Genomic DNA, 24,494 nt, shown 5'->3' on the forward strand with positions numbered 1-24,494 from the left:
CATGAGGATTTGCTCCTATGTTTCTTTCTAGGACTTGTATAGTTTTAGCTCTTATATTTAGGTCTTTGATCCATTGTGAGTTACTAGTTGTATGTGATGTGGAGTAAAGGTCAAACTTCATTCTTTTTTATGTGGATATTCAATTGTACCAGCACTACCTGTTGAAAAGACTATTCTTTCTCCATTGAATGATCTTGGCACTCTTGTCAATAATCAACTGATCATAGACATATAGGTTTATTTCTAGACTCTCAATTCTATTCCATTGGTATGTTCAGCCTCATGCCAGTACCAAACTGTTTTGAATACTGTAACTTTATAGTAAATGTTCATTTTTTTACTTTTTAAAAAAACATTTATTTATTTGTTTGTTTATTTATTTATAAGTAGGCTTCACGCCCAATGTGGGGCTTGAACTTATGACCCCAAGATCAAGAGTTACATGCTGTACCGATTGAGACAGCCATGCACCCCTGTAGTAAGTTTTCAAATCAGAAAGCTTCACATCTTAACCAAGATACCCAAATACCCAAAATATCCAATTTAAGAAACAAATAGTAAACCAATGGCTGTGGCTGTTTTTGCACCACCTCACTTGCTCCCACTCCCAACACAGCCAAACATAAATCAGTCCAGAGCCGTGGTTAAGCAATAGTCTTTCTTTAATTCCCCTTTGCAAATGGAAGCCCCTGAGCTGGTCCCCACCCCCACCCCTACCCACAACCTGGGCCCCCCCAGATGCAAGGCCCCACCTCAACTTGGTGGGAGGAAGAGAGGAGCACCCCCTCCCCAGGATGGTCCATTAAAAAAATCCTAGTCATTTAAGAAACGAGGCTAGGGACAGGAGAAGGGAGCTGGAAGACAAGGTCCAGGTCAGGCCAGACTGGAGACGTTGGGGTTGTGAGGACCCTTGAGAAGGGTTTGCAAGCACATCCCTAAGCTCAGGGCCAGCATGGCTGAGGGTAAGGAGACAGACAGATAGCCTGACTCCTCAAGGTCCTGCCTGCCTGGTTGTGGACACTGACACTCACCACCACCACCACGACCACCATCATCACCACCACCACAGGCCTCTGGTTAGAGAATTTTCCAGTTACTCTGGGATAGGGTCTGGCCCATGATCTGGGGCATCCCTGGGGTCCCCCTGAGACCAAACCTGGGAGAAGGAGGGACTCTAGGAACATGCAAAGGGGGGGAGCAGAGACCCCCACCCCACCCCGCTGCTCTACAGGATGGTGGCTCCAGCTGCGTCTGGGCTCCGAGGGTCCTTCACACCAATGATAAAGTTGTTGGTTCTCCGGCTGCCATGGACCCAGGATAAGACATCTACTTTCTCCACATGGTGACCCCTGGCTTCCAGGAACTCAATCTCTTCCTCTGTGAACTCACCTGAAAACCATCCCCCAACATATACACATTCAGAGTGTTCAGAGCACGGGTCAGGAGTCCCATGGTCAGACCTGAGTCCTGGTCCTGGATGCCCACTGTATGACCTTGGGCAAACTGCTTTACCTCTCTGAGCCTCAGCCTCCTCATGCATAAAATGGGGATTATGTGAGAACCTACCACATGAAGCTGTTGTAAGGATTAAAGGAGATAAATCACAAAAAGCACAGAGGTCAGAACCTTGCATATAGTATGTGATCAATAATATATGTTCATTCTTAATATTGCATAAAAGGGCTATGGGCTCTTCATCTCCACCTGCCTAGGCCAAGCTGCCATCATTACTTGCCAGGATAGCCAGGATGCAGCCATTACTGCATAGCCCACTGACTGGTCTTTCTGGTTCCAGTCCTGCTTCCTTACAGCCTATTCATATACAGCCAAAGGGATCCTCTTAAGCCATTAGACCACTCACTTCCCCTTCTCAAAACCTTCCAACAGCTTTGACGACTCTTAGAAGAAAATCCACAGTCCTTGCCAAGGCCTCTAAGGCACAACATCATCTGGGACCTCACTGCCTCACTAAACTCTTCTCCTCACTTCCTTCCATTTTCTCCCTTAACTCTGCTTTAGCCTCCTTGCTGTCCCTCAGGTTAGGCCAAACATGCTCCTGCCTCAGGGCTTTGCACGTGCTGTTCTATTTGTCTGGAATGCTCTCCTCCTAGTCACAAAACCGGCTTCCTTACTTCATTCCAATCTTCAAGGAGAACTTCCCTGACCGCTATCTAAAATGGCAGCCCTGTCATCTTTACCTTGCTTTATTTTCTTTCAAAGTACTTGTTGCTACCTGTTTATTTATTCATTTATTTACTATGTCTCTCTCCATTAGATTATAAGCATTTTGAAGGCAAGGACGTTGTCTTGTTCACCATTGATCCTCATTGCCTTTACATGGATGAATGAAGAAATGCCCACCCTCTTACATAAGTTCAGGCCCTCACCATTTCTTGCCTGGCCCTTTATTCTAGTTGCCTCTGTTTCCCCAACTTAAATTCTCCCCCTCTTCAATCCATTTCCCCTACATAAAACATTTCAGGTCTATCCCACCTCCAGTCAAGTGGATAAAGTCCATCCTTCTTGCCATGAACCTCCATAAGCCCTGTAACCTCACCTCTTACTGCTCCTCAATAAAGATTTGGTCTTTTGGTCTGCAGATGGGATAACTTAGGGTAGTTCTTGAGGTAAAGATACAACACTGAATAGCAATGAATCACCAAGTCAGAAATGTATTTCCTTTATGGTTCATTTTCGATTCTTTGGATAATGGCAAGGACTAAGTTTTAGTCTGGCCTTTAACATTTCTAACCTCTTTTTTCAACAGAGAGAGCAGGCCCCAGAGCCTTCTGGGGTAACCATATCCACCTTAAACCTACAAATTGTTGACTTTTTAATAGTTCTTTATCTTTCATTTGTGGCAAATGATGCTACTTTTCCATTTGTGATTATGATATGTGATTTACCTTTAAAATACGCTTACATCGAAAAGGAAGTCCATTTATAGAGACACATATGTAAATAATGGTTCAGATGGTGTGCAAATGTGGCAAAATTCGTGAAGGTGCTGGATAAATTCTGAAGTTTAGTAAACAATGTCTCTAGTCCAGCAGGCCTCTTGGCTGCTTTCTGAGCCATTCTTTCTGGCTTTTGCCCATTTGCCCAGAATATTCTGGGTTCTGGACATGCCAAATACCTGCTCATACTTCAAGGCCCAGCCAGTTGTCACCTCCTCCATAGCCCTCAGTGGATGAACTTTCCCTTCGCCAAGCCTCTACTCCTCATGTTCCTATCTTAAACTGTGAATTCCTCAAGGGTGGGCTAGGATGAACCAAATCTAACTCCCCCCACCCCCACCCAAGTAACTTAGCATAGAGCCTCACATTCAGTAGAGATCAGAAGTTATGCTCATTATCATCATCCAGGATCCAGAGTATTACCAACCAAACACAGGGTGTGGCTGCTGAGGATTTAGGTCTGTGACTTCTAACGTGCTTCAGTCTAGGAGATATGCTGTAAAGAACTGAGTCTTTGGTGTCAGCTAGGTGTATGTTCTAATCTCAATTCTGCCACTTATGGGTTGATTTTTGACTGACTTATAACCTTTCTGGGCATAATACATACAAATTTATAATACATAATACCAAGTAGGCAAGAACTATGTCTCATTCAATGTCCTATCCCCTTTGGACTTGCATAATACATCATCTGTTGTAATAAAAATTCCTCAAAGCTGCCCATACTTTCCCATTTACAAAAATTAAGTTGTGTCTAAAATTAAGCCCCTGTCCTTAGAGGAAAGCACATTTTCTCACTGTAATCTACAGGGTCCATGATCTGGCCCCTTCATCTCACTCTCACTCACCCTGGTCTCCTTTCTACTCCTAAAACATGCCAAGCCCATTTCTGCCCTAAATTCTTTGCATCTGTTCCCTTCGCCTACAAAACCTGCCCCAGTTCTTTGCATGGTGGGCTCCCTCTTACTCTTCAGATCTCAGCTTAAATGTCACCAAAGAGAACCCTTCCCTAGTCATTGAGTCAGTCCTTTATATCAGCTTGCAGAGCATTTATTTCACTTTCTTCTATTTCTTTGATTATTTATTTTCCTGTCTGCCTATAAATGCTGTATCCCCAGCACCTACAATAATGCCTGGCACACAGTAGGTATTCAATACAAACTGCTGAATGAATGGTTTGCAGAATGAACAAGTGTATCTTATTTTACAAATGAGAAAACTGAGGCTCAGAGTAGAGACATGAATTTCCCAAGGCCACACAACCAGGAAATGACAGAACTGGTTCCAGTCCCCAGATCTTTCATTGTCCCAAAGGAGTTAGTTGGAAGAAACCAAACTTTCACTGGCAGGAATTGTGCTGGTCGAGGCAGGGACACCCTTGGGAGGAGCCCCTTTCTCCACCCAGCTTTTTGCCCACCCCATGGGGATCTCTGCTCTGCACTCACTGTCCACCTGCAGGAGGTTGGACTGCAGGTCTGGATGCAGACGGCCATGGGCCAGGCTGTCACTCAGGTTCCGGTTCAAGGTCAGGACATTCAGTAAAACCTGTGGGCAGCCAAGGGGTAGAAGTCAGGGCTGCCCCAGAGATGGGTTTTCAGGACTCCGCAGGTCTCATCCCTGGGCCAGACTTCTTACTCTTTGGAACCCTTACACTAGGGGTATTATCTGAACAGCCTCGGAAGACAGGCAGGCCTGTAATGACTGTCCCCATTTCATACAGGGGGAAACTGAGGGCCAGAAAGGGAAAGTAATACACTCCAGAGCTTAGAGAGAGCCAAGGAAGAGGTACCACTGGCAGTCAGTCTCCTGTAATCCGGCCCCGGGCTTGCCTCCCTTCTCCCTGGCCAGGACAGGGTTAATAGCTGGAGTCATCTAAGGCACAGTATGGGTACTTTTAGCTTAGTGGTTAGGAGTGTGGGTAGGCTCTCAAAACAAACTGCCTGACCATTCTTACTCAACTGGACCTAACTTCTTAACCTCTTTGGGCTTTAGTTTCCTCATATAAAAAATGGAAATAAGGATTCCTCCCAATATTGGGAAGGCTAAAAGAGTGAGCACATGTAACACCATGCCTGGAGGTTAGTAGAACTCCATAAAGGCTAGCTGTTATTACTGTCTCCATTTTACAGATGAGGAGACAGGTTCAGAGAGGTTAAGTGAATTCCCCAACATCACGCAGTTGGAAATTGGCAGCGCTTGGCCTGGGGCCCAGGGCTGTCTGATTCCAAAGCTCAGGCTATTTAACTCACCATCTGCCAAAGTAAGTGCCTGGCACATATATCATGTGCTTAAAACATTCGTGTAACTATTGAGAGACATTCTGGAGAGTAGGCCCTTCCTTTCAAAATCAGACCCTAAAGAGGGCTGCTTGTCTATTCAGATGCTGAGTAGAGGCATGATGGGACTTGAGGTTGACAGACCTAGGCAGCCCAGGTGCTATATCACCTCTCAGTTCCACCAAACCATGATTTTCCATCCAACCTGGAAGACAGGGAACTTCAGGGCTCCATTTTGGCTAAGAAACTCAGCACAGCCTATGTCCCCAGTACCCAGGATGGGCCTGTCACAAAGCAGCCTCAGCCTATGTTTGTTGAGTTATGGATGAGAATAAGCCAGAGACACAAGGGCATCTAAAGTTCAGGCCACAGCTTGGCTGCTGGCCACAAAGGGCCTACCATGGAGGAAATCTCACCTGGGTCAGTCCACTGAGGCCCCGGGCAGCTCCATTGGCCCCCAGGGCGAGGTAGGTCCCACAAAGCCCCTCTGCTGGCCGGACCACAGTAGGCAGCAGGAAAGACAGTGGTCGCTTCCCTGGCTGCACCGAATTCTCCTGTTGTCAGAGGACCGAGAGCACAGGGGGATGACAGTTGGGGCAGGTTTTCATGGGAGACTGGTCCCTTCCCAGGCCACAATTTGCTGTCTAAGAAATGGACAGGGTCCCTGGATAACTGGGGTGGATAGCGGACCCACTGAGTTGCTATGGGGCCACCATGGGTGGAAGGGGAGGGGACCAAGCCAAGACAGATGGCTAAAGGGAAGAACAGGATAATCTCTATCCTGGTCATCTCTATCTCTCATTGTCCTGGCAGGGCCCCAGCATGCAGAGAGTAAGAGTACTGGCCTCCAACTAGACCATAATTCCTATCTCCTTCTTCTGAGCCCCATCAGCTCAGCATTACACGATTGTAGACCATTGTTCTAAAAAGTGCCAAAGCATCAAATGAGGGCTAATATCCTTATTGTACAGGTGAAGGAACTGAGGCCAAGAGAGGGGGCAAGACTTTCCCCAGCTCATGTAGTGAGACAGACACAGAATGGGATGAGGTTTCTTCAGGTCCACCAAGCTCCAAGCCCCAGACTTGGGCTGGGGGTGAAGTGGACACCTTGTTTAGGCTCCTGTTCTTTATACCAAAAGTTCCTAGAGGAAGTAGGGAGGGAGGGGCAGCCATACTGCTGTACCTCCTACCTAGCCTCAAGGTCCCCAGGGGAGGAGGGAAGCAAGGCCCTACCAGGCTGGGTGCAGAGTGGTTAGCAGTCCTGTTGGGCCAGGAGAAGTCTAGCATCTGGCTGTTGAGCAGGATCCCCGAGGGAGTGATGAGGCCACTGCCAAAAGGCCGGTTCAGGGAGCTGGGGGTAGAGGTTGGAGCCAGGTGAGCCCTGAGGTCACCCTCATTCCCATCTGGACCCCACCTCTTCCTGGTCCAGATGATCCCCAGTGCCAGGTTCTTTGTCTGAGCTGGCATACCTGACCATGGCCACAATGAAGTCATCAGGGCCCATGATCAGCACCTGAGCAGCTGTGGGAGCCCCATCCAGCTCGTAGACGGGCAGGAGTGGGGCAGGGGCCGCCTGGGAGTCATTGATGTGGCCCCGGAGGTAGGCGGCTTCTACCTTGCTGAAAAGACAAGGGGTAGGAGATTAATACATAGCAGGCTCTCATTACATCCCACCTACCCCACCTACCCCACTGTGATGCCTGTTTGTGCAAGGATTTGATTAATGTCTGCCTCCCCCACTGGACTCTCAGGTCCATGAGAACAGAATCTCTCATTCTGAGCATATGGGAAATATCCAGGAAATCGTTGTTGAACTGACTGAGTTCATTTAGGTGTTATCCAGATTCCCTTTTAGAGCCAACTTTTATTTAGTGCTTAAATCAAGAGTCTTTTAGTTACTTGACTTTATTTACTCACTTAATCTTCTCTTTGAAAGTACCTGGGGCATAGTGGATGCTCAGATAATATTTGTTTTGAATGAACAAACAATTTATTTAACCTAATGTTTGTCATTTCAAACTGAAGTTTTATGAAGAGTTTAGTCAGAGGAGGGTTTTGTATACAGGGATCTTTAGTTACTATTAGAATTTTTTTCAAGGCACAGGAAGACTTGGCATACAGGCATACAGTAAGCCCTTAATAACTATGTATTGGAAGAATTACTTGGATGAATTTAATATAGAGGGGTGTGTGTGTGTGTGTGTGTGTGTGTGTGTGTGTGTGTGTGTGTGTGTGTGTGTGTGTTTTAGAGCTAAACTGAAAACAAGATGTAATTCTCCAGACTTTTTAAAGTTTGGCTGAGGGTTTCTTACTTAATGACTGTGAGTTTGGTGATTCTAGTTGATTAGAGTAACAAGTAACCAAGGATTACTGAAGACTTTCATTCCATTTTCAACCATAAAGGCTGGAGGCCACACAGGAGAGGTACAGAGGGCTTTGTTTCAAGTGGATTGGGTGGGGGAACAGAGGCTTTGTTTTTAGCCCTCATCCTTGTGGCCTTGAACTGCTTACTGTTTTTGGTTGTTGCTCTTTTTGCTTTTTAATTATAAGCTATTCATTTTAGTCTCATTGTTTTGAACTTAATTCATAGAGTTGCTTGAGTAATACTACAAATTTACGCTAACTATATTTTTGGCTTCTGATTTTTCCCTTAGCTAGTCTTTCAGCCAATCAGAGTAGCAATTAAATAGCAATCATTCTTACCCACCCCTATTGCCAATTACTAATACTATTTGTTGAATATTTATTATATGCCACACAATGTGCTAAGTGCTTTGCATGTATGACCTTAGTTAGTCCTTACCTCAACCTCATGAGGCTGGTACCATTATTGTCAAGCCCCCTTGTAGAAACTGAGACAGAATTTAAGTGACTTGCCCAATGCTGCACAGCTAGTGAATGGTAAAGCTGGGATTTGAACTGAGTCAGTCTGACCAGAGCCCACAGTCTTACTACAATGTTATGCTGCTAATGTGGAGACATTATAGTCAAAATCCCCATCACCTCAGGTATTTGCTTGGGGAATTTTCATTGTTCTTAGGCTTTCTTTTTCCACTAAAAAGGGGACACAGGTGGGCCAAGAATGTGCTCTGCTAGGGTCAGAAAGTTTTGAGAGCCAAATGATGCAGACTAACTCATCATACAAATGGGGAAATTGAGGTAGGTGCTGGGAAAAGTAACCAGTGTCACACTGAGTTGGAGCTGAGCTGAAATTGACTTGGGACTCCAGGTCTTATTGCTCTACCAGCTGCTTTTCATCTGATCCTTTCCTCATACCCACTACCACTTCTGCCACCCTGAGGGTCCTGCCCTGGGACCCACCTGAGCATGTCATCCATGCTCTCAGTGATGGTAGAATCGTAGACAGGATCTCCCAGTCTGCTGGCCAGGGCTAATGCAATCTTCAGAGTCTGAAAATGTACAGGGGTGTGGAAGAGGCTGCCAGGCTCCTCCCAGCACCCACGCTATTGATCCTCATGTGAGAAAACTTGGAGGTTAGTCCTGCCCCATGGCAGTACCCCATCCCCCCACTCCCAGTGTACCAAGACCCAGGGCAGGGTGGAGGGGTCGGCCTTGCCTCTGCCACCCAGTGAAGAGCTTGTTCCCGGGACACCAGCGTGGTGAGATTGAAGCCTTCAAGAATGTTGAGAGCACTGATGAGGGCAGGACCCGTATGCGGGGGTGGGGGACTGAGAACCAGGTGGCCTGGAAAAAAAAAAAAAGAAATGACTAGATGGCAGGGGAGGGGTCAAAGCATCTCCACATCCCACTGTCACATAGACTGAGACTACTGCACTGACCCCTCATCAGACAGGCAAACTGCCCTGAGAGGCAAAGGGACCCACACAAGTTCACATGGCAAGTCAAGGGCAGGGCCAGGACTCCAACCCAGAACAACTGGCCTTCAGTTTCCTCTTCTGCACAAGGAAACTAAGGTCCAAGAGGACTGTAGTCTGTCCAGAGTCACGTTGTAGGCACAACAGGGACAGGTGTCCAGATGTCCAGATTCCTGGTCCACCATGTGTCTCCTTTTAGCTCCTCCCACAGGCCAGGATACTATTCAGGGCCCCTGATGGTCCCACTACCCCCAAAACTTCTTGGGAGCAACAACCTCCTCTTCCTATTTGAGGCCCCTATTATCAAATGTTTGGACATTGCAGGAATAATGATAATACCTGACACATAACATTAACATTAAATGATTAACTCATTTAATCCTCACGATGGGTAATGTTATCATCCTTATTTTACAGGTGAGGAAACTGAGGCACAGAGAGGCAGCTGGTCCAAGTTTATAGGAGACAAGGGGAACCCGGAGCACTCAAAGTGCTAGCATTGCCAAGAGAACCAGGCTGAGGAGGAGAAATGTAAGATCAAATAAGCATTCAGTGTCCACTCTGATCAGGGCAGCTTCCAACATCATCTCCTCAAATCTTCATGGGGGCCCGGAGAGGTAGGCACGAATATGATCTCCATTTTCAGGAGGGAACCACGGCTCACAGTGGGAAGTGACTTGTTCAAGGTGAACGGGGCAGCTGGTACTCAGACCCAGGTCTTCCTGGCTCCAAAGCTACCCTCTTCCTCTGCTCCATATACCATCACCTCTGGTAGAAGAATCAGGCTAGAGGTTGAGGCCTGGAAACCTGAACTCAGAGGCAATCTGACCTGGGGCTTGAGGTGATCCAGACTTCCTAGAGAGGAAAGAAACTGAGAACCTGAGAACCTTCCGAGGGACCCAGGAACCCACCACTTTGGGTTCAGCGAACATGGACTTCACCCATGTCATAAGCTTCGCTTTCTGGGCTCCTCGCTGGTTTGAGTTTGACAGGTTAAGTTCCATTCCATCCCTGGGCCTCAGTTTTCCTTTGACACAATGAGGGGACAGGTCTATAATTGTCTTGAAAAGTTTGTTCAATATAAAGCTAGATGAACTCTGGTCTTATGAATTCTTCTAAGGAACTACAGGGCAGTGAGAGTGGGGCTAAGGCAACACAGAACCCAAATCAAGAAAACGTATGGCCAGAACCCCAACTTCCAGGCCTGAGCCTTTGACCAGACCTCCCTCCTCATAGCCTAAATACTTGGGGTAACTGACCCCATGACTACTTCAGAAGATGGGCTGGCTCTGGCTTGCTTCAACAGTTGGCTGCCCAGGCAGCTCACTGCCTCAGTTTCTCTCCTGAAAAATGGGGAGGAGGTCTCTAGGCCAAAAGGAGGTGCCCATGGACTGGGAGGCTTCTCCTGAGCAGGGACCCTGAGAGCTGGGAGAGAGGTCACCTCTGTACACGCCACACACAGGATTCTCCACGAGGGCACTGTAATTGCTGAAGTCCTCCTCAGTTATGACACCCCCTGCGTGCTGGGCCTGCAGGGGAGAGAATGATCCCACCACAAATGTGAGCCACACACCACACCGTGAGCATGTGGGCTTGGCCTATGGTATATGGTTGAATCAAAGACAGACTTGATATTTATAACTTTTGCGCCTTCTGCAATTTCCATCACAGCCTTTAGGGACCCGTTAGCCCTGGGTACCCTGGGAAAAAGGAAGGGGAAAAAGCACTAACAATGAGCACCTGCTATGTATCAGATATTCTTTGAATGACCTCCTTAGATTGGCGTCCAAGGCCTTTTGTGATCTGGCCCCTGCCCACCTCTCCTACCTCATGTCCTGTTATTCCCCAGTGAGCTCTTTAGAGCCACCCTCAGTGACCTACAGTTTCTGAACTCATGACTCCTTGGCCTTAAACATACTACCTTCTCTGCCTATGTAAAAGGAACATTTTCTGGGATGCCTGGCTGGCTCAGTAGGTAGAGCATGCAACTCTTGATCTTGGGGTCCTGAGTTTGAGCCTCACATTGGGCATAGAGATTACTTGAAAAAAAAAAAGGAACACTTTCTACCTACAGCAGAATTTGCCTATAAGATATCAAAACTGGATTCTTCATTTCACTACAATTAACTAAAGCCATTCCCAAACCATGAACTCTGGATGATCCTGGTAGGACTGACCCTCATTTGATGTAACCAAGCACTCTGTTGACCAATGCACCGATTTTGTACAAACCCATGGACTCATCCTTTCCAGCACGGTAATTTTCATTCCTAAATTAGCATAACCACTAGGAATCTTCTCTCTCTCTCTCTCTCCCCTCCCTAACTCTCTCTCTCTCTCTCTTTTTTTTTTTAAACTTTTTGTACTTGAAACCCCTGACTTCTAATCCATCCTCAGTGAATTACACACTGAATTTCTTGGCTCGTGTGTGTTCCTTTGTTGGTCAAGTTTATAAATTCAACTTTGGGTTTTTTTTTTTTTTCTTTTAAAGCTCAGATAGTCTTTGTTAGAGTCTCCTTCATCCCCTTCTCCAGAAGATCCAGGTGTGGCTGGCTAATCAGAACATTCCTCTTCCATGCCAGTGATTGGTTCGGGAATAGTCATGAGACCTATGACAGGCTGATGAGACATGACCTGGAGGCTTTTGCTGTAACTATTGGAATGAGAAATGTTCTTTCTCTGGGATGGTTTGCTGGAAGGATGGCCAGTGGGGAGCAGGTGTGGAAAGGATCTGATAGAGAGTGAATTCAAACAGAAGAAAGTGTGCGGATGGAGTTCTGGGCGCAGCAGACCTACAGCCAGTACACTGCTGGACTTCCCAGTTAAGCCCATCACATAGCCATACTTCCAGTGCCCAGTACAGGGTCTGACAAAGAACAGGCATTCTGAATGTAGTCTGAATGACGGACCATTTCAGTTTCCACAACCGTATGGCAGAGATACATATAATCACCCCAATGGTACAGATGAGAGAATCACAGAGTTGGTTTCTATATCCTTACCTTGAACATAATTTTCCCTTAGGAGTTTTGAATTGCTGACAACAGTTCTCAGAACCCATTACTACCTCAGACTAAGAGTCTTTGGGGTTGGTTGGTAAGCCCTTGTGTCAATATCCCCAGTCCTGACAGTCATCAGTGAAGGAGGGGTTTCCCTCCGTCCCTAGAAAACCCAAGAGTAAGGTGGGATTGTGGGCTCGGGAAAGCTGAGGCTGATCCTGCGTCTCTGCCAGGACTGGGAGGGACAGGTCAAGACTCTGCACAGGTTGGCACCAGCCCTGGGGGGCCGGAGGGTACCTCTCTCAGTCAAGACAGAACAGTTCCATCATCCCAGGGGGTTCTTTGTGCTGCATCCTGTCGACTGCCCCCATCCCAAACAACCACTGATCTGATTCCTATCACCAGAAGTTAGTTTTGTCGATTAGAGAATCTTAAGTCAACGGAATCATCAGTAAATTTATGTAGAAAGAAAGACAGAGAGGAAAGGAAAGGGAAGAAGATGTCCCTGCAGTAGGGCCCTTCAGGGCAGGGGGGGCTCCCCAAGTGCTCACCTCAGCCACCATCTCCAGTGTGAGATTGCCTCCTGCGTAGAAGGCGGCGGGGCCGGAGGTGCCCAGTACATCCAGCACTGCGGCCAGGTCAGGCCGACGCAGCAGTGAGCCAGGTAGTGGCGGGTGGCCCAATGGCAGGAATGTCTCACGGAAACGCTCAGATGCATTGGGCGGAGGCTGTTCGGCAAGGGCACGGGCTGCAAGCAGGGACAGGAGGCTGGGCAGGGGGCTGAGATGCGCCATAGGTGAGGTGGCTGAGTGGCTGGCCCTAAGAGCTCTGCCCTCCCCACCCGGAGCCTGTTATGGGGGAGGAAGGGGGTGTATATGGGCCCTTCCCAGATCCCCTCATTTGAGGCTGCATCCCTATGAGGGTAGGATGGGTGGGGAGGGAGCTAAAGGAGCAAATGGAAGAGAGGTGTTTTCTGGCTTGGGCCCCAAATCTCAGAGGTTTCCTCTCCCCTTCCCATCAACCTCATGCCTTTCCCCCCACCCCCAGGCCCCACTGACCTAGATCATGGGTCACGTTGAAGCCATCTTGGGCCACAGCTGCTGCGAAGGCCAGGACTTGGGACCATGGCAGCCTGGGGGGGCCGGAGAGCAGGGGGTGGAGGAGATCCTGGGGGGAGGAGGAGGGGTCCTGGGGGAATGGGGGTTCCTGGGAAGGAGAGTCCTGGCAAGGGAAGGGGATATTAGGAGGGGGAGTTGGGAAGGAAAGAATCCAGGAAGGTAGGAGAAGGCCACCCAAGGAGAGATGCAGGCAGGGGCCCCTGGTCCCCAGGGGGAGGGTCTTTACCTGCCATAGAGCTGGTGAGCTTCATGTAGCCCCTTCACCATTCCGGGGACCCCCACCAAGAGCCCAGGCTGGGCGAGGCGGGCAGGCGAGGGAGAGAGGAGACCAGGTCACTGGAAGGGGGGGGCTGGGCTGAACTCCGCAGAGCCCCAAGCCAGGGATGGGGGCTGGCACAGGGGAAAGACACAGGCCAAGTATCCCAGAGGAGGGACAAGCTCTCCCCAAGTGGGCATCCCTCCCATTTCCCTGACTTACAGAAAGGCTTCCTTTATCTATCATAGTTGAGGGATTTATAAATTAAGCAAACCCCTTTAAGAGCCAAGACGTAACCAATTTAGATGGAAACCTGTCTACATTGGATTACATCTATTCCTGCCTTTTAAAATAATGGACAATGGACTTTCATTTAACCATTCCATGATCACACCACCATTACTCAGCTGTGATAACTCAGGCATGTGTTTGGCTTTTGCCACCGCACCAAATATCTATTTTTCCAAGTTATTCTATTTCCTCCCTTGTTCTCAGTAGATATGTATTTGCCTTTTGCAGTTCCTCTTTAATTTTCCAATATGTTGTGTGCTGGGAAAGTTATAGCCAATAGGCTTTGAATGACATGTGTGAATTATAGTGCAGGAACTTTGCAACCTCTCAGGCTGCTCAGGCTTCCAGAAGTAAGGTGTTACTATAGTGCCTGTTATCAACAATACAGATCTTTTGGTTCATTATTTTATTTGGGGGGCTATCTCCTTCACAGCTTTAAGCACATCCTGCTTCACTCTTTTCCTCACTTCCATAATAATTACTCAGCAAAGTAATGTTTGGGTTAGCAGAAGGGCAGTGAAGGGAGACCACCCCTGGACTCTCTCTTCTCAACAGGGTCCCCACCTTGGTTTCCCAGGATCTCTGCAGGGCCTCTTCCCTGAGGGCCCCTGGTGCAGACTCCCGGAAATCAATTAGGTGGCTCTCATTTCGTCGGATGTCATGTACCAGCATCACGCCCCCACTGGGAGAGACACAGAAAGGGAGGTTGATAAGATACTACCCCTCTAAACAATTAACCTGCCACCCTTTCATCCCCAATGGTGATGGCCATAGGCTGTTTGTCACAGGAGTCAGATGTCTGAGCCCCCTCTAGCAGGGATTCAGAGACTCAGCCACTGTATGAGGGTGAAATCAAGGGGGTTGGGGACCCAGAGACCATGGACCTCTTCTAGCCTGTTACTGGAGATTTTAATCCCTGATTAGGGAAAACCCAGGGACTGGAAGAGCAAGATGTTCTACCTCCTGCCCCCACCCTAGACCACAGCTGGACCCCTGCCAGCTTCCTTCACCTGCCTCCATGGTATGCCCTGGCTCCCTCTCCCAGGACTGAATTATGTAAGGATGGACTGTATACGACCAAAAGGGGAATTTCTTTGGTAGGGCCTGCAGGGCTGGTCTTGCAGGAGCCAAGATATGGACTTTGTCAGCTTGTCCCTTTTCTGTGGCTTGTTTCCATCTAAAATGGGAGTTGCATCTGAGATGGTTGGCCTGCAGCCAAGTAATATAATAAGGAAAGCAGGACAGATAAACAATAGGGAGTGGTAGGAACTATGGCCAAATGGACAGCACAAGTTCCGTCATGCTATTCAGATAATTGCAGCCATGTGGGAATGTGGGCCCAGTGTTACCAGGTCTTCTGATTGTTCTAGAGATATTGAAAATCTGCATTTTTATGAAAATTCTCAACTTTTTAACAATAGCAAACATATTTAAAAAAAATTCAAGTGTGGAAACCAAACTAATCTGTTGTGCTGGGTATGGCCTATGGGTGGCCAGTTTATAATCTCTGTCATAAGAGTTCTCAGCTTGTGGTGTATTTCTGGAGGATAGAGGGTCCATAGCTTTTATCATGCTCACAGGATTGGTTTTAAGGATTTGTAAACCCTAAAAGTTAAAATATCCCTGCCTTAATTAGTGACAGTATACCCCCACCTGTGCACCTTACTTTATAGTTTATAAAAGTCTTTACCCAGTTTAAAAAAAAAAAAAAAAGCTTGTGAAAACGCCTCCTCTGACTCCATGTCAGGAGAAGGGGGTAAAATTGGGTGTAGAAAGACAAAATGCAAGGAGTTAGGGCCCAGCTACCCCTCTGGTCAAACTCGAAGACCCCCACATGAAGCCTACAGACCAGGACACAGAGATAGGCCTGGGGGACCCCAGCCTCCACAGCTAGGAGCTCCTTACCCGCCCAGGCCAGAACTGTGTGGAGCCACGATCCCCAAACACAGGGCAGCTGCCACAGCGGCATCCACAGAAGATCCCTGTTTACTGAGCACCTCGATGCCCAGCGATGTGCAATGGGCGGCATCAGTCACCACGGCACCCTGGTGAAAGATCTGGGAAGGGAAAGGGGACTAGGTGGGGGCAGTAGGACACCCCTGCCTCCTTAAGGCACCTCCACCAACCCCAGAACCTCCACAGGTGTTGGGGGTGGGAGGCCTGCCTTCTTGTCCCCTATGACTCTTCCTATATTGCCTCCAGTGCCTCTTACCTGATCAGGTCCCTTCCTTGCTCTGTCCCGTTCACACCCTGAGCTCCTCCCTTTGGGACCTTCCTCTCCCGTCTCACTGTCCTCTCCCTTTTCCATTTGCTGGCCCCCTCCCCCACTCAGCCAAGAGCAATTCAATTCCCACTGTCTCCGCAAGCGCTTCCCCACTCCCTCTTCTCGTTTCCTCCTTCTGCCCCCTCCCAACCCCCTCACCTGAGGGTCTCCGAAGTAAATCTGCATGACGAGTGCCACAGTGACACCCGTGGCAAAAGTGAGGCAGGCTGTGACAATGACTGTGAGTCCGTCCTGGCGGCAGGAGCACTCGGCCGCTGCCGCGGAGAACGGGTCCTTGCGCGTCTCCCGCAGCGGCGACCCGTCCTGGCTGCCCATCTCCGACGACGTGGACGGCAGCCGCTGCAGCCTCGCCGACTTCAGGAAGGAGTCTGGGTCTGCGGGCGGCAGCCAGGTGGGTCTGGGCACCTTATCCGGCCCTGCCGGCCCTCCAGGCGGGGCTGTTCGGCTTCCCCCTCTCCCCGCCCCTGGTAAGCAAACCCCACTAGACAGTACTGCTCGCCCTTTGGTGTCTCCCCAACGCACCCCAGAACAGGGACGGAGGCAGTCCTGGCTGGGTAGAGACAGGGACCCGCAGCTGGGCTGGGCGGCAGGGGGCTGGATGCCTGGCCCCTTTGCCCAACTTCCTGAGGCCTGAGACCCACTCAGGACCTAGGACCCAGGGCAGACACTTCCTGGAGTGGAGGGGGGTTGGGGCCCTCCCTAGAAACCAGATCCTGCTCCAGCTGGGGCCCAGCCTTCTGTGCAAGGAAGTAGCTACATAAACTGAATGGATAGACCCTGGCTTCCAACATTGCCTGGCTTGTCCATTCACTCACTCGACAAATATGGAGGGCCTGCCATGGGTCTGGCCCTATGCTAGATGCTAGGGGAAAGAAATAGTTTCTGCCCTCATGAGGTTCACAGACCCATGGAAGAAAAGAAAATAAACATGTAAACAAAGGAGTATATCATTACAACTTGCAGCAAGTGCTATGAAGAAAAAGGAGGATGAAATGATAGAGAATAATGGTGTGTGTTGGGGGCTGCTTAGCTGGGATTTGGCAAGGCTTCTCAGTGGAGGTGACTTTTAAGCTGAGAACTAAGGGATGAGAAGGAGCTAGCCATATGTAGAACAAGGGTAAGTGTGTAGAGTGTTCCAGAAAGAAGGAGCAGCAGGTGCGACAGGCCCTAAGGTAGGAATAAGCTTGGTGCATTAGAAAAAAAGACAAACAAAAAAACGAAGGCCTGGGTGGCTCTGGTGTAGTGAGCAAAGGGAAAGAGTAGTGTGGTGGAGGCTAGGCCAGGTGCACTGGGCCTTGTGGGCCTAGTGAGAAGCTTGGATTTAATCCTAGGAAACATGGGAGGCCACTTCAGAGTTTTAAGCAAGAACTGGAAGCCATCTGTTTTATATTTTAAAAAGACCCCTCTGGCTACTATCTGAAGAATGAATCTAAGGACAGTAAGAGTGGAGACGGGGAGACCTCAAAGCCACTTACTTGTTGGGTGACTATGAATGAATCACTTCAAGTCATAAGCCTCACTTTCCTCATCCTCATAGTGGAGCTAATCCCTAATTGGCCAAATGGGTATAAGGATTCCATGAGATGATGTCTACCAGGCACCCTCTAGTTATTTCCACTCCTTTTTCATCTTGGCCTGGCTGAGACCCTCTTCCATCTCATAGTTTCCCTCCTCTGGGTTATACTAGCCTTGAAACCAGTTCTCTAAATGGCTTAAAGGTCCTGGGTATTTGTGAATAGTAAAGAAATGGCCTGGTACCTTGACCTTAATACCTTTGCTGTATGTACAATGTGTTTTAAAAAGTTCATTCATTCAATAAAAAATTTTGAGCACCTGTTACTATGCACTAGGGTTATAACCCCTTTAAAAAGTCTGTGGGATAATGCTGAAAACTGACTGTTAAATTTTCCTGTTTGAAATAGTATCAGGGTTCATCAATACCAACATGATAAAAATCCAAGCTCCTTGACCTGGCATTCAAGGCCCTCCATAATCCACACTCCCCTCTTTTGTATGAATAAGAAGCCACATACATATGTAGATAATTTTTAGGAAATATTCATGGTGGTTATTTTGGGGAAAGATACTGAAGGTGGGAATGAGATGGGGTAGGAGAATTTCTTCTTTGAAATTACTACTACATATGTGTTTCTTTTTTTTCAAAGTCAATACATATATAAGATTTTATTTTTTAAAATAATCTCTACACCCAACGTAGGGCTCAAACTCACAACCCTGAGGTCAAGAGTTGCACTCTCCACCAACTGAGCCAGCCAGGAGCTCCTAAATTAACACATATATTTTTAAATAAAGAGGAAAAATTGTGCACAGATAGGAATGGAGAAGAGGACTTTTACTTTTCCTCACTGTTTTCTTTTTTCTTTTTGATCACACATGTAATTTATTTTAAAATTTTATTTAAAAAAAGAAACTTATCTTCTGGAAGCCTCCCTCAGCTGATCATGCTTGCCTCTACTCCTCAGCACCAGTACCACACAGTCTACAAAAAAACTGGAATTCATTCAACAAACATGTTAAATACCTACTACAGGCACAGAACCCTCCTTGGTCCCTAGAGATTTCAAAAGAAGTGCAGGAATGGTTTTGAACTTATATTTATTGACGCTGACTATATTCCAAGCACCTTACATACATTTCCTCATTGAAGCGCTCCCATAACTTTATGAGATAGGCCTATTCTCTTCATTTTACAGATGAGGAAACTTGAGCCTGGAAAAGGATATTGCCCACTTAACATCCTAAAATGAATAAATGGCAGAAGAAAAAGCAACTCAAACCCTCTTTTCCAATGCTCCACAAGGCATCAGGAGCCATTTCCATGCTCAAAAACCAACCTTACAAGCTAATTCTAGTTGATACTTCCAGGTACTCGTCCTTAAATCTGTTTTCTCCAGACAGCTATGAGGGACCAGGAAGGGAAGTGATATGGCTCCATCAGAGTTGGACCTATTCAAGACTTTTTATTCCATCAGTCAATCATTAAGTTATTCATTTATTCAACAAAAATATTTACTGAGTATCCTACTGTGTAAGCACTAGGGCAACAATACCATTGATTTTACTGATATGTAAGAGCAACAATAGGACACTGGGAAAAGGTTAGTTTGGAATCGAAAGAAACAAGTCTTTTGGGAGAAAGATAATGAGTTTAATTTTGGTAATTCTAAATTTGTGGGACGCCAACAGGAGTTGTCTGGAAGCAACTGGCCTAGTATGTATCTGATTTTTATCTGCTTGGATGCCATTTCCAGTCAATTTTCCATTTCGAAACACCATCTCCTCTTTCTCATTTCTCATTCTCTCATTCCTGACCAGACTGAGTATAGGACCTAGGTCTAGTCCTTCATTTTTTTTTTTTTTTTTTTTTAGATTTTTATTTTTGCACGCACGCGTGCGCGAGAGAATGAGCATGCAGGAGCAGGAGGGAGGGGCAGAGGGAGAAGCAGACTCCCCACTATGCTGGGAGCCTGAAGCAGGACTCAATCCCAGGACCCTGAGATCATGACCTGAGCTGAAGGCAGACACTTAACAGACTGAGCCACCCAGGCGCCCAGGCCTAGCCCTTCAGAACAGGTATCTCTACAGTGACTGGTTCAGCGACAGGTATGTGACCAGCACCAGGTCAATGAGATGCAAACTTAGTTCTATTGCTGGAACTACTGGGAAAGAGAAAGGCTTTCTTTCTGTCTAGATTGCTAAAATGGTAAGGTGTAAACCTGTTGCTACTGGGGGCATCTTGCCCCCACAGAATGAGAGGCTATCTGAAGATGAAGATCATAAAAAGGAAGGCAAAGCAAAAGACAAAAGCCAATTCCTTTTTAGGTACCTTGATTTAGCTATGCCTGAGGCCCCACATCCCTGAATTTTTCAGTTATGCTACCCAATGAAATTCTCTTTTATGATTAGCTCAGTTTTAACTGAGTTTATGACAAAAGAATCCCGAACAGAGTTAACTTGGCAAGTCTAGAGATCAGGAGAGAGATCTTGGCTGGAAACTGAAGTCATCCCTGGCTTGCTTATTCCTTTAAGGGCAGAATCACTAAAGATTTTTGAACCAAGGAACGACATGATCAGAAGTGCAGGGTGGTAGTTGGATTGGGGTTGGTGGGGCAGGGTACAGGGAGTAGCTAGAAGCCCATGGGTAATACAGGTAAGAGAGGATGGGGGCTTTGTCTCCAGTGGTGATAGCAGGGATGATGAGATGGATTGCAAGATACTTAGGACAGAGAGCATCTGATCACCTTTGGAAGTAAGAGTAAGTAAGAAGCTCAGGAGAGCTTCTACCTTGCAGACTGGATGAATGGCAGTGTCATTAACTGAGAATGACATTGGGGGAAGGGCAGGTATGGGGATGAGATGATGAATTCAGCATAGTACATCCCAAAGGTAAGGCACTTGCAGGACATCTAGAGGCCGATGCCTGGGACAGAGAGGAACTCGTGGGCCTGGATCTCAGAAGAGAGTCAAGAATCTCCCCAACCTTGGAGTGGTCACCATTTTCCAGAGGGTCTGCTGTGGGTTTCGTGGCACTTGGTTCTGGGGAGTGGCAGGCTAGAGGCTAGCTGGGCACAGCCAAGGTCCTGGATAAGAGGATGGCAGCACTAGTAAGTGGCACCTCCAGGTTGAGAATATAGGAGATCATGTTAGCCAACAGGCTAGTCCAGCTGGCTAAAGGAGCCTTGGGCCTTAGAAGTAGTGCTCTGAGACATAGCATTGAAATGACTTCATAGGTATGATGTTAAGGGTCCTTGGGACATTAGTGCACAACTGTGGCATAAGGTACAGATTCCCAGAAACTCAGGTGACAAGGGTCCCTGCTGGATTTTTGTACAGAATAGAGCAGAACCTGTCTTAACTCCCCAAGGTACACCCTGAGGCTTGAGAACTCCCTCCCCTGCTATTCTTTCATCCTGAGATCTCTCTCATTTATTTATTTATTCAACAATTTTAATTGAGTGCTTAGCACTGTATTGGATGGTGGAGAAAGGATGGTGAACAAAACAGTCACAATCCTGCCCTCTCATAGGGCTTACAGACATGAAGTTTGCTCATATAATCACAGAACTTGATAAACGCTAAGACATTTACAGGGAGCCAGGAGAAAACATGTCAGGGGCTTCCAATCTCTAGGTTAGGAGAGATAGGCATTCTTAGTTGAGCTGGAAGAGGAACCTGAGGCCCAGGTCAGGATAGATGTGCCCACTGTCATACAGTGTGAGTCAAGGCAGTGCTGGAACCAGAAGTAGCATTCCTGATCCCTGAATAAAGGACCTGGTTTCAGGCTGTTATCCACCAGGACACATCTTCCCACTACTTTCCCTGCTACCTCGTGATTCCAAGGCTCCTCCCTCCGGAAAAGAATTCTTGATCTGCAGCTTGAATATCTGATGCCCATAAGCCTCCCCAGCCTTCCCTACTCCTCCCTCCAGGTAGGGAACAGTCTAATTAGGTTGGCAGGGGCTGCTAGTAAGGGCCAGATGACTGGAAAATTGTAGAGGGGGAAAGAGTTTTGGCTGTCAGGCTGGGAATAGCTACAGAAGGGCCCAGCTAGAGAAGGCTGGATCAGAGAAGCAGGATCTGCCAGGCTGGTAAGGAAGAGGGCTCAAGTACAGGCACTGGGAGGAAGAGTGAAGAGAAGGATGCTCTAACGCCAGGAAGTGACGTTGAGGGAAAGAGGGATGGGGGATGGAGGATGAAGAATGGAGAGGAGGATAGAGCTGGGCCACATGGATAGGAGGGAGAGCCCTAGGGAAGAAATGCTCAGAGAGCTCTTGGCCCTCAGGTCTCCCCCAAGCCCTGTCTCCCCCCTCCCTACTCCCACCCCTTGCAGTCCCTTCAAAGGCTGAGAACACAGTAAAATTCTGGAGCCTGCTTCCTAGGGGGCAGGGTACCTTACTAACATCCTGGCCTGATCCATGGCTCCGGGAGGGGTGAGGTAATCCACAGGGCAGCGAAGGCACTCTGGTCCCCAAGGACTCTGAGAGGTCATGCAGTCCATCCCCCTGTCTCCCAATATCCGCCGCTCACAGACAGACGGAAAGCATAGTCTTTATCCCTCCCGGAACGTAAAGAGATTCTCAGCTTCTCCCTAAGGTCTCTCCTTCCCACAATCCTTGGCTGTGGGGAAGTTCTTCTCAAGACCTAGCCTCTACCCATCCTGCTGCAGTCTGACTTGGTTTCTCCTATCCTATTCTTTGTGACTAACGGACGGTCTCTTCTGGGTGATCACAGCTGTTCCTTAGGATCTCCCCTCCAACATTCTTTCCTTCCTTATTAGTTGGTCCTTCCCAAGAGGTAACCCCAGCCCGTGCTGCTGCAGTTCCTGGCATCGTTCTCCCTTGTCGCATTCTAAGCCTCTAAGGCAGAAATGCATCTCCATCCCCACTAGGTAACTAACGGAGACAAGGGAGAAGGAAGAGGTCCAGAAGGAAGGGGATGAATTAGGGAGATGGAAACTGGAGGTGATGCTCCGCGCGGATGAAGGAGGACCGGGGACGTCCCAGGGGGCAGGGACCGGGCCAGCGGGCCTCACCGGTATCGGGGTCTCCCAGGAAGGCGTCCTCGTCCTTGCGGCCCCTCAGAGGGGCCGCGGGCGCCGGCTCGTCCTCCGGCAGCCTCGGGAAGCTGGTGATGCTCATGTAGTCCACCGGCGAGTAGGCGCCCAGGGCGCTCTCCTGACTGGCCTCGTTCTCCGCCGCCATCCTCACCCGCGCCCCCCAGCAACGCAGCGCCTGCCGGAAGTGGTGCGGCGGGGGTGGGGGTGGGTGGGTGAAGGGCGGGGCCTGAGCTCCTGGGCCGCCAGGAGGGGGCGCCTCACCACAACCCCCGCGAGCGTCGGGCTCTGACTGAACACCCCTCCCCCTAGCGCTGTCAGCCTGCAGTGGACCGGCAGGTGGGCGGTGTGCCGTGTGGATGGAGAACCTGGAGGACGGACCCTGGAGAGCGCGCGGAGGCTGGGAGGAGGGGTGAAGAAGAGGGCTGCAAGCGCGACCTTAGTGGCTTGGGACACCTTATGCGGCCCGGGGGCCAAACCCCACCCTCCTTCCAGTTTGAGCTAGAATCCTTCTCAGATCTCAGACCCTCTCTCTGCTCAGCCCACAGACCCTTCCACTGACCGCAAACCTGGCCTCGACCCCCGATCCTGTCTCTGATCCCAAACTCGGACCGCAAACTTGGGCTCGGACCCCAGATCCCTCTTTGGACTCCTAGATCCTTCTCTGATCTCAGACTCCTCCTCCGACCCCAGACCCCTCTTTCAAGAGACCCCCGCCTTCACACGCACCCACAGTCCCACCCCTGCTTCATCCCCAGACTGCTTCTTCAGTCTCTGTCTCTGCTGTCTCTTCAGTCTGCTGTCTCTAAAATTTAGAGACACCTCTTCGGCTGTCTCTCCTCGGACATCAGATCTCTTCCTCGGGCCCGGACACTTCTCAGATTCCTCTTTCAATCAACCCCATCTGGGACCCCTGACCTATCAGCATAGGGGACAGTGAGTCCAAACTTGAGTTTGTGTCAGGATCTTTAAAATCAGATCCCCAGATTCCACTCTAGAGATCATGATTTATAGGCTGGGATGGGGTCTCTGGAATCTGGATATTTACTATCATTTTAAGAGGTTTTGATGTGGTTCCAGAAAGGACACTTGGAGAGAGAAATAACAGTGGTTGTGGTATGGCAAGAGTGAGGTGGAGTGTGTGTGTGGGGGGGAGTGATAAATGGGAGAGGAATGGGTCTCTGTAGTCTAGGTGTCTGGTTTCCATTCCCTCAGCTACCACTTACAAACTGCAATATTAGGCAAGACATTTAATCTCCTTGAGTATCAGTTTCCTCATCTGTAAAATGGAGAAAATAATAGTATTCATTTCAGATAGTTGCAAAGATTAAATAACATTTTGGAAAGTTCTTAGTATAGGACGTGGCACCTATTTAATAAATGCCATAATTATTGTTATTGTTATTATTTCCTTAATCTCGTGAGTTCTCATCTCATCCAGCCCAATCCATTCTCTTCCCACCCTGAGGAATTTCAACTACAATATAGTTTGCATTACTACCCCATCTCTAAGGAGGGGGAGCTCCCTCTCTTGTGAGGCCTCTTGCCCAAATTTCTATTGCATAGTCCACAGGCAGAGGGAGGGGGCTGGTCAAGCCCCTGGGCTCACATCCTCTCTTTCCCCAAACTGAGGATCCAGGCTCAGAGGTAATAACCAGGACTGTTTGAAAACCTGTTATTACCTCACTGATAAGAGGAATTCTTAATCTCAGGAAACAAACTGAGGGTTGCTAGAGTGGTGGAGGGTGGGAGGGATGGGGTGGCTGGGTGATAGACATTGGGGAGGGTCTGTGCTGTGGTGAGTGCTGTGAATTATGTAAGACTGTTGAATCACAGACCTGTACCTCTGAAACAAATAATACATTATATGTTAACAAAAAAAGAAGAAGATGAACATAGCAGG

At 48.4% G+C, this 24,494-nt stretch overlaps 1 protein-coding gene across 2 annotated transcripts; it reads right to left on the reverse strand.

Moving 5' to 3' along the window:
• Window positions 1-704: 704 nt before the first annotated feature.
• On the reverse strand, window positions 705-22,792 carry GGT7 (gamma-glutamyltransferase 7). 2 transcript variants are annotated; one of them, XM_027620806.1, is made up of 15 exons: window positions 22,571-22,792; window positions 16,156-16,391; window positions 15,639-15,790; window positions 14,298-14,415; window positions 13,413-13,480; window positions 13,127-13,200; window positions 12,620-12,816; window positions 10,511-10,598; window positions 8,811-8,938; window positions 8,555-8,643; window positions 6,703-6,852; window positions 6,467-6,584; window positions 5,650-5,787; window positions 4,403-4,502; window positions 705-1,389 (listed from the first exon to the last, which is right to left on the reverse strand). In XM_027620806.1, the coding sequence occupies exons 1-15, from the start codon at window positions 22,737-22,739 to the stop codon at window positions 1,226-1,228; spliced, it is 1,989 nt and encodes a 662-aa protein (XP_027476607.1). In that variant the 5' UTR covers window positions 22,740-22,792; the 3' UTR covers window positions 705-1,225. The 2 variants fall into 2 exon arrangements, with proteins under 2 accessions (XP_027476607.1, XP_027476608.1); XM_027620807.1 differs by having other exon boundaries at window positions 1,327-1,389; window positions 4,410-4,502; window positions 22,571-22,769.
• Between the last annotated feature and the right edge of the window lie 1,702 nt (window positions 22,793-24,494).

This window comes from Zalophus californianus, chromosome 8, assembly GCF_009762305.2.
Source record: "Zalophus californianus isolate mZalCal1 chromosome 8, mZalCal1.pri.v2, whole genome shotgun sequence".
Classification (NCBI taxonomy): domain Eukaryota; kingdom Metazoa; phylum Chordata; class Mammalia; order Carnivora; family Otariidae; genus Zalophus; species Zalophus californianus.

Bases quoted from the DNA above. Each gene is read 5' to 3' on its own strand.
- GGT7 (XM_027620806.1), bottom strand. From the start codon at position 22,739: ATGGCGGCGGAGAACGAGGCCAGTCAGGAGAGCGCCCTGGGCGCCTAC. The intron at 10,599-12,619 runs GTGAGCACTTGG...TCTCCCCTGCAG, and splicing joins CACTGGAGATGGTGGCTGAG to GCCCAGCACGCAGGGGGTGT. The intron at 6,585-6,702 runs GTATGCCAGCTC...CTCTACCCCCAG, and splicing joins TTCATTGTGGCCATGGTCAG to CTCCCTGAACCGGCCTTTTG.